This window comes from Phalangium opilio, unplaced genomic scaffold (assembly GCF_054372755.1).
Source record: "Phalangium opilio isolate 3A_F unplaced genomic scaffold, DU_Popi_V2 ptg000209l_1, whole genome shotgun sequence".
Lineage (NCBI taxonomy): Eukaryota > Metazoa > Arthropoda > Arachnida > Opiliones > Phalangiidae > Phalangium > Phalangium opilio.
The window spans coordinates 18,469,379-18,488,138 of NW_028324217.1; the positions used below are offsets into that span (position 1 = coordinate 18,469,379).

The window sequence follows — 18,760 nt, forward strand, 5'->3', positions numbered from 1 at the left end:
GTTATTAATAATAAAAAAAACCGAGTTTGAAATTTGAACCTAACCTAACCTAAATTACTATATGACAAAATAAATAGTAGCAAAAACGGATTTATGTGAGAAGAACGTTGAAGGTAGCAAATTCACTACCCATCCTCGCATACTTTATTGAGAAACGTCGTCTGCTTATATTTTGACTCCACCCACAAATTCTGTATATCTCTATTTTCGTGGTTAAATATATAAAGACAAAAACGGATTTATGCACTAAGAACGTGGGATCATAGCTTTAGCCTCTGGTACCATCCTCGCATACTTTATTGAGAAACTTCGTCTGCTTATATTTTGACACCACCCACAAATTCTGTGTATAGAGACTTCTCTATTTTTGTGGTTAAATATTTTTTCCGAAATTGCGCCAGTGGTAAAAAAGCAAAGTGGACAACAATGCTATATAACTCCCGATTTAGTGGAATTAAGTTTTAAAGTTAAGAATATAAATAATTGATGTTTCTTTTTTAAGCATCTAGTTTTTCTTTCTTTATATATTTAACCACGAAAATAGAGATATACAGAATTTGTGGGTGGAGTCAAAATATAAGCAGACGACGTTTCTCAAAAAAGTATGCGAGGATGGGTAGTGAATTTGCTACCTTCAACGTTCTTCTCACATAAATCCGTTTTTGATAAAGAAAGAAAAACTAGATGCTTAAAAAAGAAACATCAATTATTTATATTCTTAACTTTAAAACTTAATTCCACTAAATCGGGAGTTATATAGCATTGTTGTCCACTTTGCTTTTTTACCACTGGCGCAATTTCGGAAAAAATATTTAACCACAAAAATAGAGAAGTCTCTATACACAGAATTTTTGGGTGGTGTCAAAATATAAGCAGACGAAGTTTCTCAATAAAGTATGCGAGGATGGTACCAGAGGCTAAAGCTATGATCCCACGTTCTTAGTGCATAAATCCGTTTTTGATAGTAGTGAAAGTTTTTGGCTGGGTAAATGTTTTTTTGAAGATGATCCGAAAGAAGATATCGACACTTTTGAATATTTTTTATTATAACGGCATGGTATTCCCGTTAGACTTTTTGATATGGAAGGAAGAGGAAGAAAGAAAAGAGGCTACACAATATTTGAAAGACAAAACAGGCAAGAGAAAACATTGCAAGGTGGAATATTGGTACTGTAATAGATCAGGGCAGTATCAATCTAATTCAAATGGCCAACGTCAAGCAAAATCAATGGGAAGCTCTAAAATAAACGGTAACTGTACAGCGACACTCAAAGTCTCAGTATCTACTTGCAATAGTACAGTTTCACTTGTTGGATGTAAATCACATTATGGTCACGAAAATGACCTATGCCATTTAAGAATTTCGAAAAATGAAAAGCAAATAATCGCTACCAAGTTGGCAGGAGGAGTGTCTAAGAAAAAGGTCCTAGATGATATTCGCAACAGTAATATGGATGTCACTCAACGAAAACATATTGCACAAAAAAAGGATTTGAATAATATATGCAAATCTTATGGAATTAATACGGTCGAAAAACATCCAGAAGACCATATCAGTGTAGATGCTTACGTCCAGGAAAAGCTTCAAAAACAAAGTGGCATTATACTTCTTTACAAAAAACAACACGAAAACCGAAATATTATTCCCGAATATTCTAAGGGAGCGGTAGCTCCCTTAGATAAGGCCTGATGACGGCTTTAATGTATAAGGAAGGTTTTGGATTGGTTTTAACTTTTTTCGTATTAAGTTTATTGTTTCGAAATTTTTCTACTGAACTAAAATCCGGGCCCTTAATATGTGGTAAAAATTTCAAGATGATCCACCTAATAGTTTATTTTATAAAGCATAAAGTTGCTAAGGGTGGTTTTCATTTCCATAAAATTAATCACAGATTTTGGCGAAAAACTTGAGAATCTCCATAGAAATAACATGGGAAATTTTCCAAACTTTAGGGATGCACCGATATGGGTACAGCCGATATATCGGCCGGCCGATATATCGGAAATTCGTGGCCGATATATCGGCCGATATTATCGGCCCATAAAAAAGTAATATTTCTCCATGAATATCGTTTCCAAGAGTAGAATCAACATTATTTAGGACCATTTACGTTTTTCCATTGTTTTATTAGAGACATGTTTCACATCTCTTTCGTTTAATGTGGTACCGCTACATTATTTTAGCCTTAGCCCCCTTCCTTAAAAAGTTGTGTGGTCTAATTTGGTTTTTAGTAAAAATACAGCTCCGTTCTTTGTTCAACAAGAAGTAGCGTTATAAGCAAAATTTTGGACCACAAGTGAAAAATGCAGAGTGTACATTAGTGACACGTACCAAACGCATTAGAGAACGTCAGTGTCGACTTCGATTGTTTGTGGGAGGTATGGGAAACTAGGGAAATTATTTACTCATAGTCGTGAACAACGGGATAAAACTGAGATTCTTGCATTTTTAAAGGGAAATTTGAAATTTGGGGAATAAATTAGTTGTGATATGTTTCAATTAGTATTCATTGAGTACCTTATGTCTTGTCAAATTTTTCCCTGAAATATCGGTTTACATGAAGCCGATATTGGCCGATACCGATATGAAAAAAATAGGCCGATATATCGGCCGATATACCGATAACCGATATATCGGTGCATCCCTACCAAACTTACCCATTTTGTAACTACTCTTACAAAAATAACTATACGTTTGATAGATTTGAAAACGGTCTTAAATAAAAGCCCCATTTTTAAAGTGGGCGCCAATTTTTGTTTCATTAAGAAAAACAAAGTTTAAGTATTGTTTTTAATAGTTTTAAGTACCTGCTCCGAATTACGTGGTTTACCTTTAAACTGTGGAACTTAAGACTTTTTTGCTTGGGTTAAGTAATAAAGAAAGTCATTCTAGGACTTACGTCGTTTTACTGCGGATAATCAAATTGGTAGGGCAATTAGCTAGCTTAATTGTCATTATAACTATTGCGCGTCCAACTAAATTAGTTGCGAAGTACAGATTAAACTTAATTAAACAAAATAAGCAATTAAAGATAATTAATCAAAATAAGCAATTAAAGATAATTAAACAAAATAAGCAATTAAAGATAATTAAACAAAATAAGCAATTAAGGATAATTAAACAAAATAAGCAATTAAAGATAATTAAACAAAATAAGCAATTAAAGATAATTAAACAAAATAAGCAATTAAATATAATTAAACAAAATAAGCAATTAAAGATAATTAAACAAAATAAGCAATTAAAGATAATTAAACAAAATAAGCAATTAAAGATAATTACCAATTATAGGTAATTAAATTTTTACACGAGTCTAAACTATAACATCTGTTTGTGTACAAGTCTGCGGAATCTGTTTAAGCGCAGACCTACAGAATATTTTTGTGCAAAGGAGTATAAAATCTCTTTGTGCAGAGGCCTATGCAATCATTTCGTGCACAGGCCTATGGAATATTGTTTTACACAGGTCTTTGGATTATTGTTTTACACAGGCCTATGGAATGTTTTTGTGCAAATCTGCATCGAATCCTTTTGAGTACAGGAGTATGGAATCTTCTGTGCACAGGTCTATGGAATTTTTTGTTCATGGGTCTATGGTACATTTATGTGCACACAAGTCTGAAGAATCTTTATGTGCACACAAGTCTGAAGAATCTTTATGTGCACACAAGTCTGAAGAAACATTATGTGCACACAAGTCTGAAGAAACATTATGTGCACACGCAAGTCTGAAGAAACATTATGTGCACACACAAGTCTGAAGAATCTTTATGTGTCCAAGTGAAAAATCTTTATTTGCACAGGTCTACGACTTCTGTTTGTGCACAGGTCTACGACTTCTGTTTGTTCACAGGTCTACGACCTCTTTTTGTGCACAGGTCTATGGAATCTGATTTGCTCATTTCTATGACATCTCTTTTTGCGCAAGTCAATAACATTTGTTTATGCTCAAGTCTAAAACATCTGTTTGTACACAAGACTAAAACAACTGTTTGTGAACAAGTCTATAACACCTGTTTGTGAACAAGTCTATAACACCTGTTTGTGATCAATTCTATAGCACCTGCTTGTGAACAAGTCTATAACACCTGTGTGTGAACAAGTCTATAACATCTCTTTGTGCACAAGTCTATAACACCTGTGTGTGAACAAGTCTATAAGATCTATTTGTGCACAAGTCTATAACATCTGTTTATTCACAAGTCTATGACATCTGTTTGTGCACACGCGAGTGACTTCTGTCTGTGCAAAGGTCTACGGAATATTTTTGAGCACGGGTCTACGTATTATTTTTGTGCAAAAGGGTATGGAATCTTTTAGAGCATAAGGGTTTGAAATCTGTTTGAGCATAGGGGCATTGAAAATGTTTGTGCATAACTCTATGGAATCTGATGTGCACATGTCTATAACATCTCTTTTTGCGCGAGTCTGCGACATTTCTTTGTGCACAAGTGTACGAAATATTTTTATGCATTGGTGTACGGAATATTTTTATGCACAATTGTACGGAATATTTTTGTGCACAGGTGCACGAACTGTTTTTGTTCACAGGTGTACGGAATATTTTTGTGCATATAGGTGTATGGAATATTATGGTGAAAATGGATTTGGAATATTTTTGTGCCCAGGTGTACGGAATATTTTTGCGAAAATGGATACCGAATATTTTTGTGCACAGGTGTACGTGATATTTTTGTGCACAGGTGAACGTGATATTTTTGTGCACAGGTGAACGTGATATTTTTGTGCAAATGGGTAAGGAACATTTTTGAGCATAGGGATATGGAATGTTTTTGTGCAGAGGTCCATGGATTATTTTTGTGTACAGGTATATGGAATGTTTTTGTGCAGAAGTCCATGGAATATTTTTGTGTACAGGAATATGGAATGTTTTTGTGCAGAAGTCCGTGGAATATTTTTGTGTACAGGTATATGACTCATGTTTGTGCACAAATCTATAGAATGTTTTGTACACCGGTCTAGGACATATGATTGTGCACAAGTCTATGGCATCAGTTTGTGCAAAAGTCTAAGGTATGTGTTTTTGCACAAATATTTGACATCTATTTTTGCACAAGTCTATGGTATCTGTGTGTACAGGTCTACAAAATATGTTTGTGTACAAGTCTGAAGAATCTTTATGTGCACAAGTCTACGGAATCTCTTGTGCAAATGTCGATGACATCTTTTTTTGAGGAAGTCTATGAAATCAGTTTTTTACACAAGCATATGACATCTGTTTGTGCACAAGTCTATAATATCGGATTGTGCAAAACCGTGTGACTTCTGTTTGTGTTCAAGTCTGTGGAATCTATTTGTGCACGAGTCTACGTAATATATTTGTGCGCAAATCTATGAAATCTGTTTATGCGCTAGTCTACGGAATCTGTTTGTGCACGGGTCTACGGAAAATGTTTGTGCAAATGGGTGTGGAATATTTTTGAGCATATAGGGGTATGGAATGTTTCTGAACAGGTCCAAGGCATGTTTTTGTGCACAGGTCCATGGAATATTTTGTACACAGGTCTATGTCACTTGTTTATACAAAAGCCAATAGAATATTTTGTGCATAGGTCAATGGAATCTTTTTGTGCACAGCACAGTTTTATGAAATATTTTGTGCGCAGGTCTAGGGAATATTTCTGTGCAAATGGTTATGGAATAGTTTTGTGCTATGGGTATGAAATCTTTATGTACACAGGTCTATGGAATCTTTAGCGCTCAGGTCTAAGGAATCTTTATGTGCACAAGCATATATAATGTTTAGTGCACAGTTCCATGAAATATTTGTGCACATCTCCATGAAATCTTTTGTGCATAGGTCTATGGAAACTTGATGTGCACAAGTCTATAGAATTTTTTTTGTACACAGGCCTACGGCATCTGTTTGTGCACAGGTTTACGGAATCTGTTTCTTTACAGGTCTACGGCATCTGTTTGTGCACAGGCCACGGCATATTTTTTTGAGCACAGGTCTAGGGAATCTTTTGTGCACAGTTTTATGGAATCTCTTTGGGCACAGTTTTATGGAATCTCTTTGGGCACAGGTCTATGGAATATTTTTGTGCACAGGTCTATGGAATCGTTTTGTGCAAATGGGTATGGAATCGTTTCGTGCAAATGGGTATGAAATTGTTTTGTGCAAATGGGTATGGAATCTTTATGGAAACAGGTCTATGACTTCTGTTTGTAAACAAGTCTAAGACTTCTGTTTGTGCACTAGTCCGTGGAATCTGATATGCACATATCCTTGACATCGCTTATTGCGCAAGTCTACGATGTATTTTTTGTGCAAGTCTATGACATCTGTTTGTGCACAACCCTGTGACTTCCGTTTGTGTCCAAGTATCCGGAATCTGTTTGTGCACATGTCTACGGTATCTGTTTGTGCACATGTCTACGGTATCTGTTTAAGCACATGTCTACGGTATCTGTTTGTGCACATGTCTACGGTATCTGTTTGTGCACATGTCTACGGTATCTGTTTGTGCACAGGTCTACGGAATATTTTTGTGCACAAGCCTACTGAATCGGTTTGTGCAGAGGTCTAAGGAATCTGTCTTTGCAAAGGCCACAGCATCTGTTTGTTCACAGGTCTAAAGAACATTTTTCTGCAAATGGATACGGGATATTTTTGTGCAAATGGATTAGCAGTATTTTTGTGCACTGGTGTACGAGATATTCTTGAGCATATTTTTGAACATAGGGGTATGGAATGTTTTTGTGCAGAGGTCCATGGAATATTTTTGTGTACAGGTATATAACATCTCTTTTTGCATAAGTTTATGACATCTGTTTGTGCGTAAGTCTATGACATCATTTTTTGCGCAAGTCTATGACATCAGTTTGTGCTCAATTCTAAGGGATCTGTTTGTGCACAATTCTAAGGGATCTGTTTGTGCCCAAGTCTACGGGATCTGTTTGTACACAATTATATGACATGTGTTTTCACAAGTCTAAGTTATCTACGAAATATGTTTGTGCACTCAGGGTGACCACAAATAACCTTGTAATAGTTATAGGAAAATAGGAAATTTACAATTGATTTACAGGAAATTATAGGAGACTAGCTGTTACCCGCGGCATCGCTTGAGTGTAGTAAGAACTTCCATCAAGTATGGGTACATTTTACTGATTCGACTAATATTTTTGTAGCATCCTAGGAGCGAAGGCACTCGGCGTCGCCCATCAGCTCGTCGGGACATTTTTTATTACTTTACACGCAGACATTCTATAAAGAAAGGTTTTTAATATCTGGCCGCCATTTAAAATGATGGCAACAAATCGATCCCGAAAGACCATATAGCCCGTCTATAGGTTAAAGGAATCCAGTGTACTAAATATTTGTGAAATCGGTTGAAACTCACGGACTTTCTTACAAAGAGAAGATTTGTTACATTTCTGGGCGCCATTTATGAAGATGGCGGCGGATTGGAAAAATCTTTCTTAGTACGCGCCTACTACTTACGAGTAACGTTCCTCCAAATTTTCAACCTTCTGGGGCCAGCGGTTTGGGCTGGGCGATTATTATCAGTCAGTCTGTCAGTCAGTCAGGATTTATATAGATATAGATGTATAATTAAAAAAACTGGAAAAGACAAGAAAACTACTCTTGAAAAAATAGCAAAATATAGGTTGCAAATGCTTTGAAAGTAATAAGACAAGATTTACAAAGGAGCTTTGGTTTAATTATAACCATAAGTTCGTAAGATATGTTACATAAATTTGTCACTGGAAACTGAGAGCTTGTCTCGAAGTGACGTAAATGAAACGTCATAGATTCTCGTTAAGCGACGCCTGATGAGGCCCTGTCAAAGGCTTAGTACAGACTAAATAGGAAGATGGAGTAGAAAATCGCGTGTAGTCAATTCTCGCGTCGTTCTCGAACTAGCTCTCATTAAGTCTCTAGCATTTCGAAATATAGGAAGTGTCATGCTTATGGAACGTAATCTTAGAAACATATGCTATAACTTTTAAACCTCACAGACTTCCCTGACAAATATTTTTAGAGGCTTCCATAGCTTTGGTGATATATAACAAAACCAAAAGTGAGACACAAAATATCTACAGTTTCAAAAAATAGGAAAATATAGGAAAATTATCGAAATTATAGGAACTAATAGAAAGACATCCGAAAATAGGAAAAATTATAAAATTTAGGAAATGTGGTCACCCAGCGCAGATCTATGGAATATGTTTGTGCACAGGTGTATAGATTGTTTTTGTGCACAGGTGTATAGATTGTTTTTGTACACAGGTCTACGTAATAATTTTTTAGCCTAAGTCTTTGGAATCTATTTGTATTATTGCATCCACTGTGCTTTGCACGTGAAAACGACGGGAAGGCAATTTGAGTTGGACTGGGCGTTGAAGCAATCAAGATTAATACTTCTATAATAGATGGTTAAGGCCTTGTTAGTTCAAACGTGGTAACTAATATACGCGCAACACCACAAGACTTAAATGGAGCGCCTGCTTTTCAGTATACGTTTTAAAATACTAGTTTCTAAACTGTTTTAATTCATATTAAGACTGAAGTGACAGATATTAATCAAAACTGTCTTTGTACACAAAGACGCGAAAAAGTAAGAGATAAGTGTAGAAAATTAATTGTTTGAAGTAACAGATATTCAAATTTTCATTTTTGAAGACGTGATTATAAAACATCAATTATTTGAAAAAATTTCTTATCTTAGTTTTTTTCACAAAAATTTCAGAGAAACTACCTTTATACTACTGTTTATTTTCTAGAAACATTTGCTTCGAGGATGTTCCAATACTCGGATATCTGAAAAATTGAGCTAGAAGAATTTATTTTTATATTTTAAAATTGAAAATATTGCGAACCGAAAATTACATTCGCCCTTTGACTGTGATGTAGTTATTAGAGTCAAAAGGAACTGTAGCTTGATCGTGATCTTTTGAGAGATATACAACACGTCAATTTTTGAAACCTCGAAAACTTTAAAATAAACGAACACGTTTTGTTAAGTTTTCATGCTTGTTTTATTTTGTCTGCTATCAACAATTTTCTGCCCATTTATTCTCCTTATAGGCCCGAATACTCAAACTAACTCTAAATTTTTAAAAGAAAATAAAATGCATACGTTTTCTATTTTTAAAATGATGCACATGTTTAAGGATAAAACATTTTACTTAAGGAATTTTGGTGAAAAAAACTAAGATAAGAAATTTTTTAAAATAATTGATGTTTTATAATCACGTCTTCAAAAATGAAAATTTGAATATCTGTTACTTCAAACAATTAATTTTCTACACTTATCTCTTACTTTTTCGCGTCTTTGTGTACAAAGACAGTTTTGATTAATGAAGTATTTGGTTTGGCGAAATCGGACTTTGTTTTAGCCATTATGACCAAATTTCAGAAGAACATGTTTAGAGAATTTGGAGAAAATATTGTATGCTTGGATGCCACACATGAGACAAATGGATATCATTTTAAACTGATAACAGTACTAGTAATTGACGAATTTAAAGAAGGCGCACCTGTCGCATTTCTAATTTCCAACAGAGAAGATGGCGAAATATTGAAGATATTTTTTTCGGAAATCAAGAAACACACTACTTCAATCATTCCAAAATACATAATGACGGATAAAGCCCCTCAATACTATAACAGTTGGATGAATGTATTTGGTGGTAATACTAAAAAACTTCTATGCAAATGGCACGTCTATCACGACATCAGGAAAAAATTATCACTAATTCCGGACAAAGAATTAGCCTCTCATTTGTTCAAAGGATTATCGCTACTTATAGACGAGTTAGATCAGTCAAAATTTGAGAAGATGCTTGCTACGAGCTTAAGAGAAATGGAAGAAAACGATAAAACCGAAACATTTGGGAACTATTTTGAAAAGGAATGGGTTTCTTGCAAGGAAGAATGGGCTTCGTGTTATCGAATTGGTTCCGAAATAAATACAAATATGTAAGCGTTCCACAAGCTATTTAAATACAATTTCCTTGATGGAAAGCAAAACAAGAGACTAGACCGATGTCTCGCAAACTTATTGGATTACGACCGAAGCCAAGCTCATCAAAGGTTCATCAAACTGACGAAAGGAAAGATTACAAAGAAATCGACGGAAGGTTTTAAGAGACACAATCAAGCTATGAACCTACAAAGGACTCTAGTCAAAGAAACTGGAAGATCAATTTGGGAAGTGACGAGTGAAGAAAGCTTGAAAGATACGGAAAGCGACGCATTTGATAATCTGAAGTACACGGTGACAAAAGATGACATCATCTGCAAATGCTTTTCTACTTGCAGCGTTTGCAAAATATGCGTGCACACTTTCTCTTGCACTTGCCCGGACCGTCAAATTAACACAAACATATGTAAACACATCCACCTTGTTAACATCATGCTGTCTGAAGTAGCCCCAATTTCAGAAATTGAAGGAAGTTCCAGTGGAATCGTAGAGCCTACGTCAAGTGCAATAACAGGCGAACTACTTAGTGATACGTTGGTAGACGCAACCCGAAATGAAAGACAACAACCCACTGACAAGAATTTTCTAGTGAATCTTTTAGCCGAATCGAATAAAAAAGAGACTCTCGAAAAGGAAAAGGAAGATCTGATTGCAGATATAATGTCTCTATGTGTGTAACCATCATAACCCAAAAATCAAATAAAATTTTTGATTAATCTTTAAATTAACATTATAAAGATATTACTAGCCCTTTAAACTTAAACCTATCCCTTTAAAAAACTGAAAAGGAATTCTTTCGTACAAAAGAAAAGGAACTAGCCCCTAAATGTTGACACAGAACGTTCTAGAACTATCATAGTGCAAAATGAAATACTTAGCAACGAAAACTTTTTCCAAGAACCCAGAGAAATGTCACGCTGATTTAGACCCCAAGCAACAAGACCTTGAGTTGCCTCCTGGTACCTGGCCCGAGAAACTTCTAGAACATTTTTTTTAACCCTTAAACTGACCAATCCCCATTTGGTCCCAGATTTAAAAGTTTTGCCTATTCGTTGATAACATGAATCCGCCCGGCTACGTAATGAATATGGTCCACTATTCGCCAAACCGAAGTCAATCAACAAACGTCATTGTCCCAGAAATCCTTGCGAGAAACTAGAAGTTATATATACGAAGTCCCTCCTGTCCCACCCTCAGTCGATTCCTGAACTGCTTTACGAAACCCTGTCGGCTCACCCTTAAGAAACCCTTAAAAGTCCGGAGTATTATTTTATATCGGAGATATTTTTTATTCATTTTGATACCTTTATTTTTCATCAATTTGAATTCCTAAGTTTTGGAAGAGAATCGGAGAGATTTTTTTATTCATTTTGATACCTTTATTTTTCGTCAATTTGAATCCTTAATTTTTTGGAGAAACTCGGAAACATTTTTTTAAAACCCCTAAATTGAAGAAGAGAAGGAGCGCGAGTGCGCGAAATATTAAAAGAAAAATAATAATTAACCCTTAAATCGTGTAACCTGAAAAAAGATCCTGAAGTAAAACCCTTAAATCGAGAAAGAAAAGAAAAAAACATAATTAAACCCTTAAATCGCGTAACAAGAAAGAAGAAAGAACCCTTAACCCTTAAGAAGAATATGGAAGAGGAGCAACTTGTCGTAAGAAATTAAAAACTTGAAACTATTTTGATAAACTGATTTGAAACTATGGTTAAAGAACTGAGACTATGGTTGACGGATTGATTCATTTTTTAAAATCCTAACTTTCTATTTTTGAACATTATTATTTTAGTGCATAACTGTACGATTTGAACCTAAACACCCCTAAAATTTAAATTTGAAACTTAAAGGAGACATTCCATAGAGGATATTACTTTTGATTTTTTGTTTAATTTTTATTTTGACCCCTATAAAAGTGTGTGAAATTTATGAATAAGATTGAATATTATGTTGAATATTAAAATTTGGATTAGAATCTATTTTGACTCTCAATTGACACATACCATCAAAAACGCGGTCACTTTTGATTCAGAAATTTTATGAGCCCCTCGTTCCCGTTAAAAGGCCTTAACTCTCCACAACTGACTGCATTCTAACATCTTGTCTAGCGTTAGCGAGGTTGAATCATTAGTGAAAAAAGAGGTAGGTGTTTGTCTTGCATCTTCCTAACCCCTCTAGTAAGACGTCGAACACCCAACCCCACCCCCATAAACAACAAATGAAGAAAGGCGAATTAAAATTAGAAAAGGCTTATAAATTGGCGCAGTCCGCAGGATTCGATCCTTCGGAATCTTATCAATATGATGGATTTTGACATGTCTTGAAGAGAGTCAAAGTTGGTTCAATTATTAAAAAAAAAAACCCTGTATTATTTTGAGAAAATATTGAGAAAAATCGAGCAATCAAAATGACGGACATTACCCTTAACTCGTCAGATCTAGTATTATATATCGCCATTAACATAATGTTATTGTTGGTAGGAATTTCGTATGATAGAATCTTAAACTTCTTGAGGAACATTATTATGAATATCGGTATTTTATTTCAACGTACAAACAATGATAAATCTAGTTATATGGATGACACGAGAAAATTAATTGAACAAAATTTTGAATTCCAAAAAATATTAATCCTACAAAATGTTTACTCCCAAAAAATATTTATCCAACAAAATGTCGAATCCCAAAGAATGTTTATTGAGGCTATTGTTGCCTTGCGAGATAGAATGAGAAATTCATTAGAAACCCTTAGAGGTTCCCCTCCCCAATCTTTGAGATCTAACTCAAGTTCGAGTTCAGAATCTGATACCCATCAAATTAATACGAAACATACCCATATAAAAGATATACAAAAATCACCCGAAGAAAATGTTATTGATAGAGATGAAACCCTTAGAAGAGTCGAAAAGACTAGAAAGGAGGAAGAGATTTTAAACCCCATATTTGCATTAACCCCTTATAACCAAAAAAGAACAATCAAGAAAGTATCCCTCCCCTCCACTATGCGCGAAGAAAAACGTTCGGAAGACCCTTATGCGACGCGAATAGAAGAAACCTATACAACCCCTGCTACTACGAGCGTGAATAATGACATAAGCATGCCAGAAGATATAGATTTGGATACAGAGAAAAAACAAGAATTGCAAAACTTCTTTATCGAAGAGGAGGGAATGAATGAAAATTCCCTTACGAAGGATGAAACAGACGAAGACAAAGAAGAATTGAAACATAGCACCCTTACTTTTTACCCCAATGACGAATTTTTGAATGGAAACAAGTTGATTAAGTCTTCAAGTACTAAAACCCCTATGCATCGGGAAAAAAAAATTAACGTGATGGTAAGATGAATATTTTAAGTTCGGGGACGAACTTTTCAGAAGAGGTGGGGATATGTAACCATCTTAACCCAAAAATCAAATAAAATTTTTGATTAATCTTTAAATTAAGATTATAAAGATATTACTAGCCCTTTAAACTTAAACCTATCCCTTTAAAAAACTGAAAAGGAATTATTTCGTACAAAAGAAAAGGAACTAGCCCCTCAATGTTGACACAGAACGTTCTAGAACTATCATAGTGCAAAATGAAATACTTAGCAACGAAAACTTTTTCCAAGAACCCAGAGAAATGTCACGCTGATTTAGACCCCAAGCAACAAGACCTTGAGTCACTATCCTGGTACCTGGCCCGAGAAACTTCTAGAACATTTTTTTTAACCCTTAAACTGACCAATCCCCATTTGGTCCCAGATTTAAAAGTTTTGCCTATTCGTTGATAACATGAATCCGCCCGGCTACGTAATGAATATGGTCCACTATTCGCCAAACCGAAGTCAATCAACAAACGTCATTGTCCCAGAAATCCTTGCGAGAAACTAGAAGTTATATATACGAAGTCCCTCCTGTCCCACCCTCAGTCGATTCCTGAACTGCTTTACGAAACCCTGTCGGCTCACCCTTAAGAAACCCTTAAAAGTCCGGAGTATTATTTTATATCGGAGATATTTTTTATTCATTTTGATACCTTTATTTTTCATCAATTTGAATTCCTAAGTTTTGGAAGAGAATCGGAGAGATTTTTTTATTCATTTTGATACCTTTATTTTTCGTCAATTTGAATCCTTAATTTTTTGGAGAAACTCGGAAACATTTTTTTAAAACCCCTAAATTGAAGAAGAGAAGGAGCGCGAGTGCGCGAAATATTAAAAGAAAAATAATAATTAACCCTTAAATCGTGTAACCTGAAAAAAGATCCTGAAGTAAAACCCTTAAATCGAGAAAGAAAAGAAAAAAACATAATTAAACCCTTAAATCGCGTAACAAGAAAGAAGAAAGAACCCTTAACCCTTAAGAAGAATATGGAAGAGGAGCAACTTGTCGTAAGAAATTAAAAACTTGAAACTATTTTGATAAACTGATTTGAAACTATGGTTAAAGAACTGAGATTATGGTTGACGGATTGATTCATTTTTTAAAATCCTAACTTTCTATTTTTGAACATTATTATTTTAGTGCATAACTGTACGATTTGAACCTAAACACCCCTAAAATTTAAATTTGAAACTTAAAGGAGACATTCCATAGAGGATATTACTTTTGATTTTTTGTTTAATTTTTATTTTGACCCCTATAAAAGTGTGTGAAATTTATGAATAAGATTGAATATTATGTTGAATATTAAAATTTGGATTAGAATCTATTTTGACTCTCAATTGACACATACCATCAAAAACGCGGTCACTTTTGATTCAGAAATTTTATGAGCCCCTCGTTCCCGTTAAAAGGCCTTAACTCTCCACAACTGACTGCATTCTAACATCTTGTCTAGCGTTAGCGAGGTTGAATCATTAGTGAAAAAAGAGGTAGGTGTTTGTCTTGCATCTTCCTAACCCCTCTAGTAAGACGTCGAACACCCAACCCCACCCCCATAAACAACAAATGAAGAAAGGCGAATTAAAAATAGAAAAGGCTTATAAATTGGCGCAGTCGGCAGGATTCGATCCTTCGGAATCTTATCAATATGATGGATTTTGACATGTCTTGAAGAGAGTCAAAGTTGGTTCAATTATTAAAAAAAAAAACCCTGTATTATTTTGAGAAAATATTGAGAAAAATCGAGCAATCAAAATGACGGACATTACCCTTAACTCGTCAGATCTAGTATTATATATCGCCATTAACATAATGTTATTGTTGGTAGGAATTTCGTATGATAGAATCTTAAACTTCTTGAGGAACATTATTATGAATATCGGTATTTTATTTCAACGTACAAACAATGATAAATCTAGTTATATGGATGACACGAGAAAATTAATTGAACAAAATTTTGAATTCCAAAAAATATTAATCCTACAAAATGTTTACTCCCAAAAAATATTTATCCAACAAAATGTCGAATCCCAAAGAATGTTTATTGAGGCTATTGTTGCCTTGCGAGATAGAATGAGAAATTCATTAGAAACCCTTAGAGGTTCCCCTCCCCAATCTTTGAGATCTAACTCAAGTTCGAGTTCAGAATCTGATACCCATCAAATTAATACGAAACATACCCATATAAAAGATATACAAAAATCACCCGAAGAAAATGTTATTGATAGAGATGAAACCCTTAGAAGAGTCGAAAAGACTAGAAAGGAGGAAGAGATTTTAAACCCCATATTTGCATTAACCCCTTATAACCAAAAAAGAACAATCAAGAAAGTATCCCTCCCCTCCACTATGCGCGAAGAAAAACGTTCGGAAGACCCTTATGCGACGCGAATAGAAGAAACCTATACAACCCCTGCTACTACGAGCGTGAATAATGACATAAGCATGCCAGAAGATATAGATTTGGATACAGAGAAAAAACAAGAATTGCAAAACTTCTTTATCGAAGAGGAGGGAATGAATGAAAATTCCCTTACGAAGGATGAAACAGACGAAGACAAAGAAGAATTGAAACATAGCACCCTTACTTTTTACCCCAATGACGAATTTTTGAATGGAAACAAGTTGATTAAGTCTTCAAGTACTAAAACCCCTATGCATCGGGAAAAAAAAATTAACGTGATGGTAAGATGAATATTTTAAGTTCGGGGACGAACTTTTCAGAAGAGGTGGGGATATGTAACCATCTTAACCCAAAAATCAAATAAAATTTTTGATTAATCTTTAAATTAAGATTATAAAGATATTACTAGCCCTTTAAACTTAAACCTATCCCTTTAAAAAACTGAAAAGGAATTATTTCGTACAAAAGAAAAGGAACTAGCCCCTCAATGTTGACACAGAACGTTCTAGAACTATCATAGTGCAAAATGAAATACTTAGCAACGAAAACTTTTTCCAAGAACCCAGAGAAATGTCACGCTGATTTAGACCCCAAGCAACAAGACCTTGAGTCACTATCCTGGTACCTGGCCCGAGAAACTTCTAGAACATTTTTTTTAACCCTTAAACTGACCAATCCCCATTTGGTCCCAGATTTAAAAGTTTTGCCTATTCGTTGATAACATGAATCCGCCCGGCTACGTAATGAATATGGTCCACTATTCGCCAAACCGAAGTCAATCAACAAACGTCATTGTCCCAGAAATCCTTGCGAGAAACTAGAAGTTATATATACGAAGTCCCTCCTGTCCCACCCTCAGTCGATTCCTGAACTGCTTTACGAAACCCTGTCGGCTCACCCTTAAGAAACCCTTAAAAGTCCGGAGTATTATTTTATATCGGAGATATTTTTTATTCATTTTGATACCTTTATTTTTCATCAATTTGAATTCCTAAGTTTTGGAAGAGAATCGGAGAGATTTTTTTATTCATTTTGATACCTTTATTTTTCGTCAATTTGAATCCTTAATTTTTTGGAGAAACTCGGAAACATTTTTTTAAAACCCCTAAATTGAAGAAGAGAAGGAGCGCGAGTGCGCGAAATATTAAAAGAAAAATAATAATTAACCCTTAAATCGTGTAACCTGAAAAAAGATCCTGAAGTAAAACCCTTAAATCGAGAAAGAAAAGAAAAAAACATAATTAAACCCTTAAATCGCGTAACAAGAAAGAAGAAAGAACCCTTAACCCTTAAGAAGAATATGGAAGAGGAGCAACTTGTCGTAAGAAATTAAAAACTTGAAACTATTTTGATAAACTGATTTGAAACTATGGTTAAAGAACTGAGATTATGGTTGACGGATTGATTCATTTTTTAAAATCCTAACTTTCTATTTTTGAACATTATTATTTTAGTGCATAACTGTACGATTTGAACCTAAACACCCCTAAAATTTAAATTTGAAACTTAAAGGAGACATTCCATAGAGGATATTACTTTTGATTTTTTGTTTAATTTTTATTTTGACCCCTATAAAAGTGTGTGAAATTTATGAATAAGATTGAATATTATGTTGAATATTAAAATTTGGATTAGAATCTATTTTGACTCTCAATTGACACATACCATCAAAAACGCGGTCACTTTTGATTCAGAAATTTTATGAGCCCCTCGTTCCCGTTAAAAGGCCTTAACTCTCCACAACTGACTGCATTCTAACATCTTGTCTAGCGTTAGCGAGGTTGAATCATTAGTGAAAAAAGAGGTAGGTGTTTGTCTTGCATCTTCCTAACCCCTCTAGTAAGACGTCGAACACCCAACCCCACCCCCATAAACAACAAATGAAGAAAGGCGAATTAAAATTAGAAAAGGCTTATAAATTGGCGCAGTCGGCAGGATTCGATCCTTCGGAATCTTATCAATATGATGGATTTTGACATGTCTTGAAGAGAGTCAAAGTTGGTTCAATTATTAAAAAAAAAAACCCTGTATTATTTTGAGAAAATATTGAGAAAAATCGAGCAATCAAAATGACGGACATTACCCTTAACTCGTCAGATCTAGTATTATATATCGCCATTAACATAATGTTATTGTTGGTAGGAATTTCGTATGATAGAATCTTAAACTTCTTGAGGAACATTATTATGAATATCGGTATTTTATTTCAACGTACAAACAATGATAAATCTAGTTATATGGATGACACGAGAAAATTAATTGAACAAAATTTTGAATTCCAAAAAATATTAATCCTACAAAATGTTTACTCCCAAAAAATATTTATCCAACAAAATGTCGAATCCCAAAGAATGTTTATTGAGGCTATTGTTGCCTTGCGAGATAGAATGAGAAATTCATTAGAAACCCTTAGAGGTTCCCCTCCCCAATCTTTGAGATCTAACTCAAGTTCGAGTTCAGAATCTGATACCCATCAAATTAATACGAAACATACCCATATAAAAGATATACAAAAATCACCCGAAGAAAATGTTATTGATAGAGATGAAACCCTTAGAAGAGTCGAAAAGACTAGAAAGGAGGAAGAGATTTTAAACCCCATATTTGCATTAACCCCTTATAACCAAAAAAGAACAATCAAGAAAGTATCCCTCCCCTCCACTATGCGCGAAGAAAAACGTTCGGAAGACCCTTATGCGACGCGAATAGAAGAAACCTATACAACCCCTGCTACTACGAGCGTGAATAATGACATAAGCATGCCAGAAGATATAGATTTGGATACAGAGAAAAAACAAGAATTGCAAAACTTCTTTATCGAAGAGGAGGGAATGAATGAAAATTCCCTTACGAAGGATGAAACAGACGAAGACAAAGAAGAATTGAAACATAGCACCCTTACTTTTTACCCCAATGACGAATTTTTGAATGGAAACAAGTTGATTAAGTCTTCAAGTACTAAAACCCCTATGCATCGGGGAAAAAAAAAATAAACGTGATGGTAAGATGAATATTTTAAGTTCGAGGACGAA

General features: G+C 34.6%; 1 protein-coding gene and 1 pseudogene across 1 annotated transcript; both read left to right on the plus strand.

Annotated features, from left to right (window-relative positions):
* Window positions 1-1,054: 1,054 nt before the first annotated feature.
* Window positions 1,055-2,278, plus strand: LOC149621027 (uncharacterized). Its single transcript, XM_089854681.1, has 2 exons — window positions 1,055-1,595; window positions 2,244-2,278. Exons 1-2 carry the CDS (start codon window positions 1,055-1,057, stop codon window positions 2,276-2,278), a joined length of 576 nt encoding a protein of 191 aa, XP_089710807.1.
* Window positions 2,279-9,327: 7,049 nt separating this feature from the next.
* On the plus strand, window positions 9,328-10,637 carry LOC149621028 (uncharacterized; annotated as a pseudogene).
* Window positions 10,638-18,760: the final 8,123 nt, after the last annotated feature.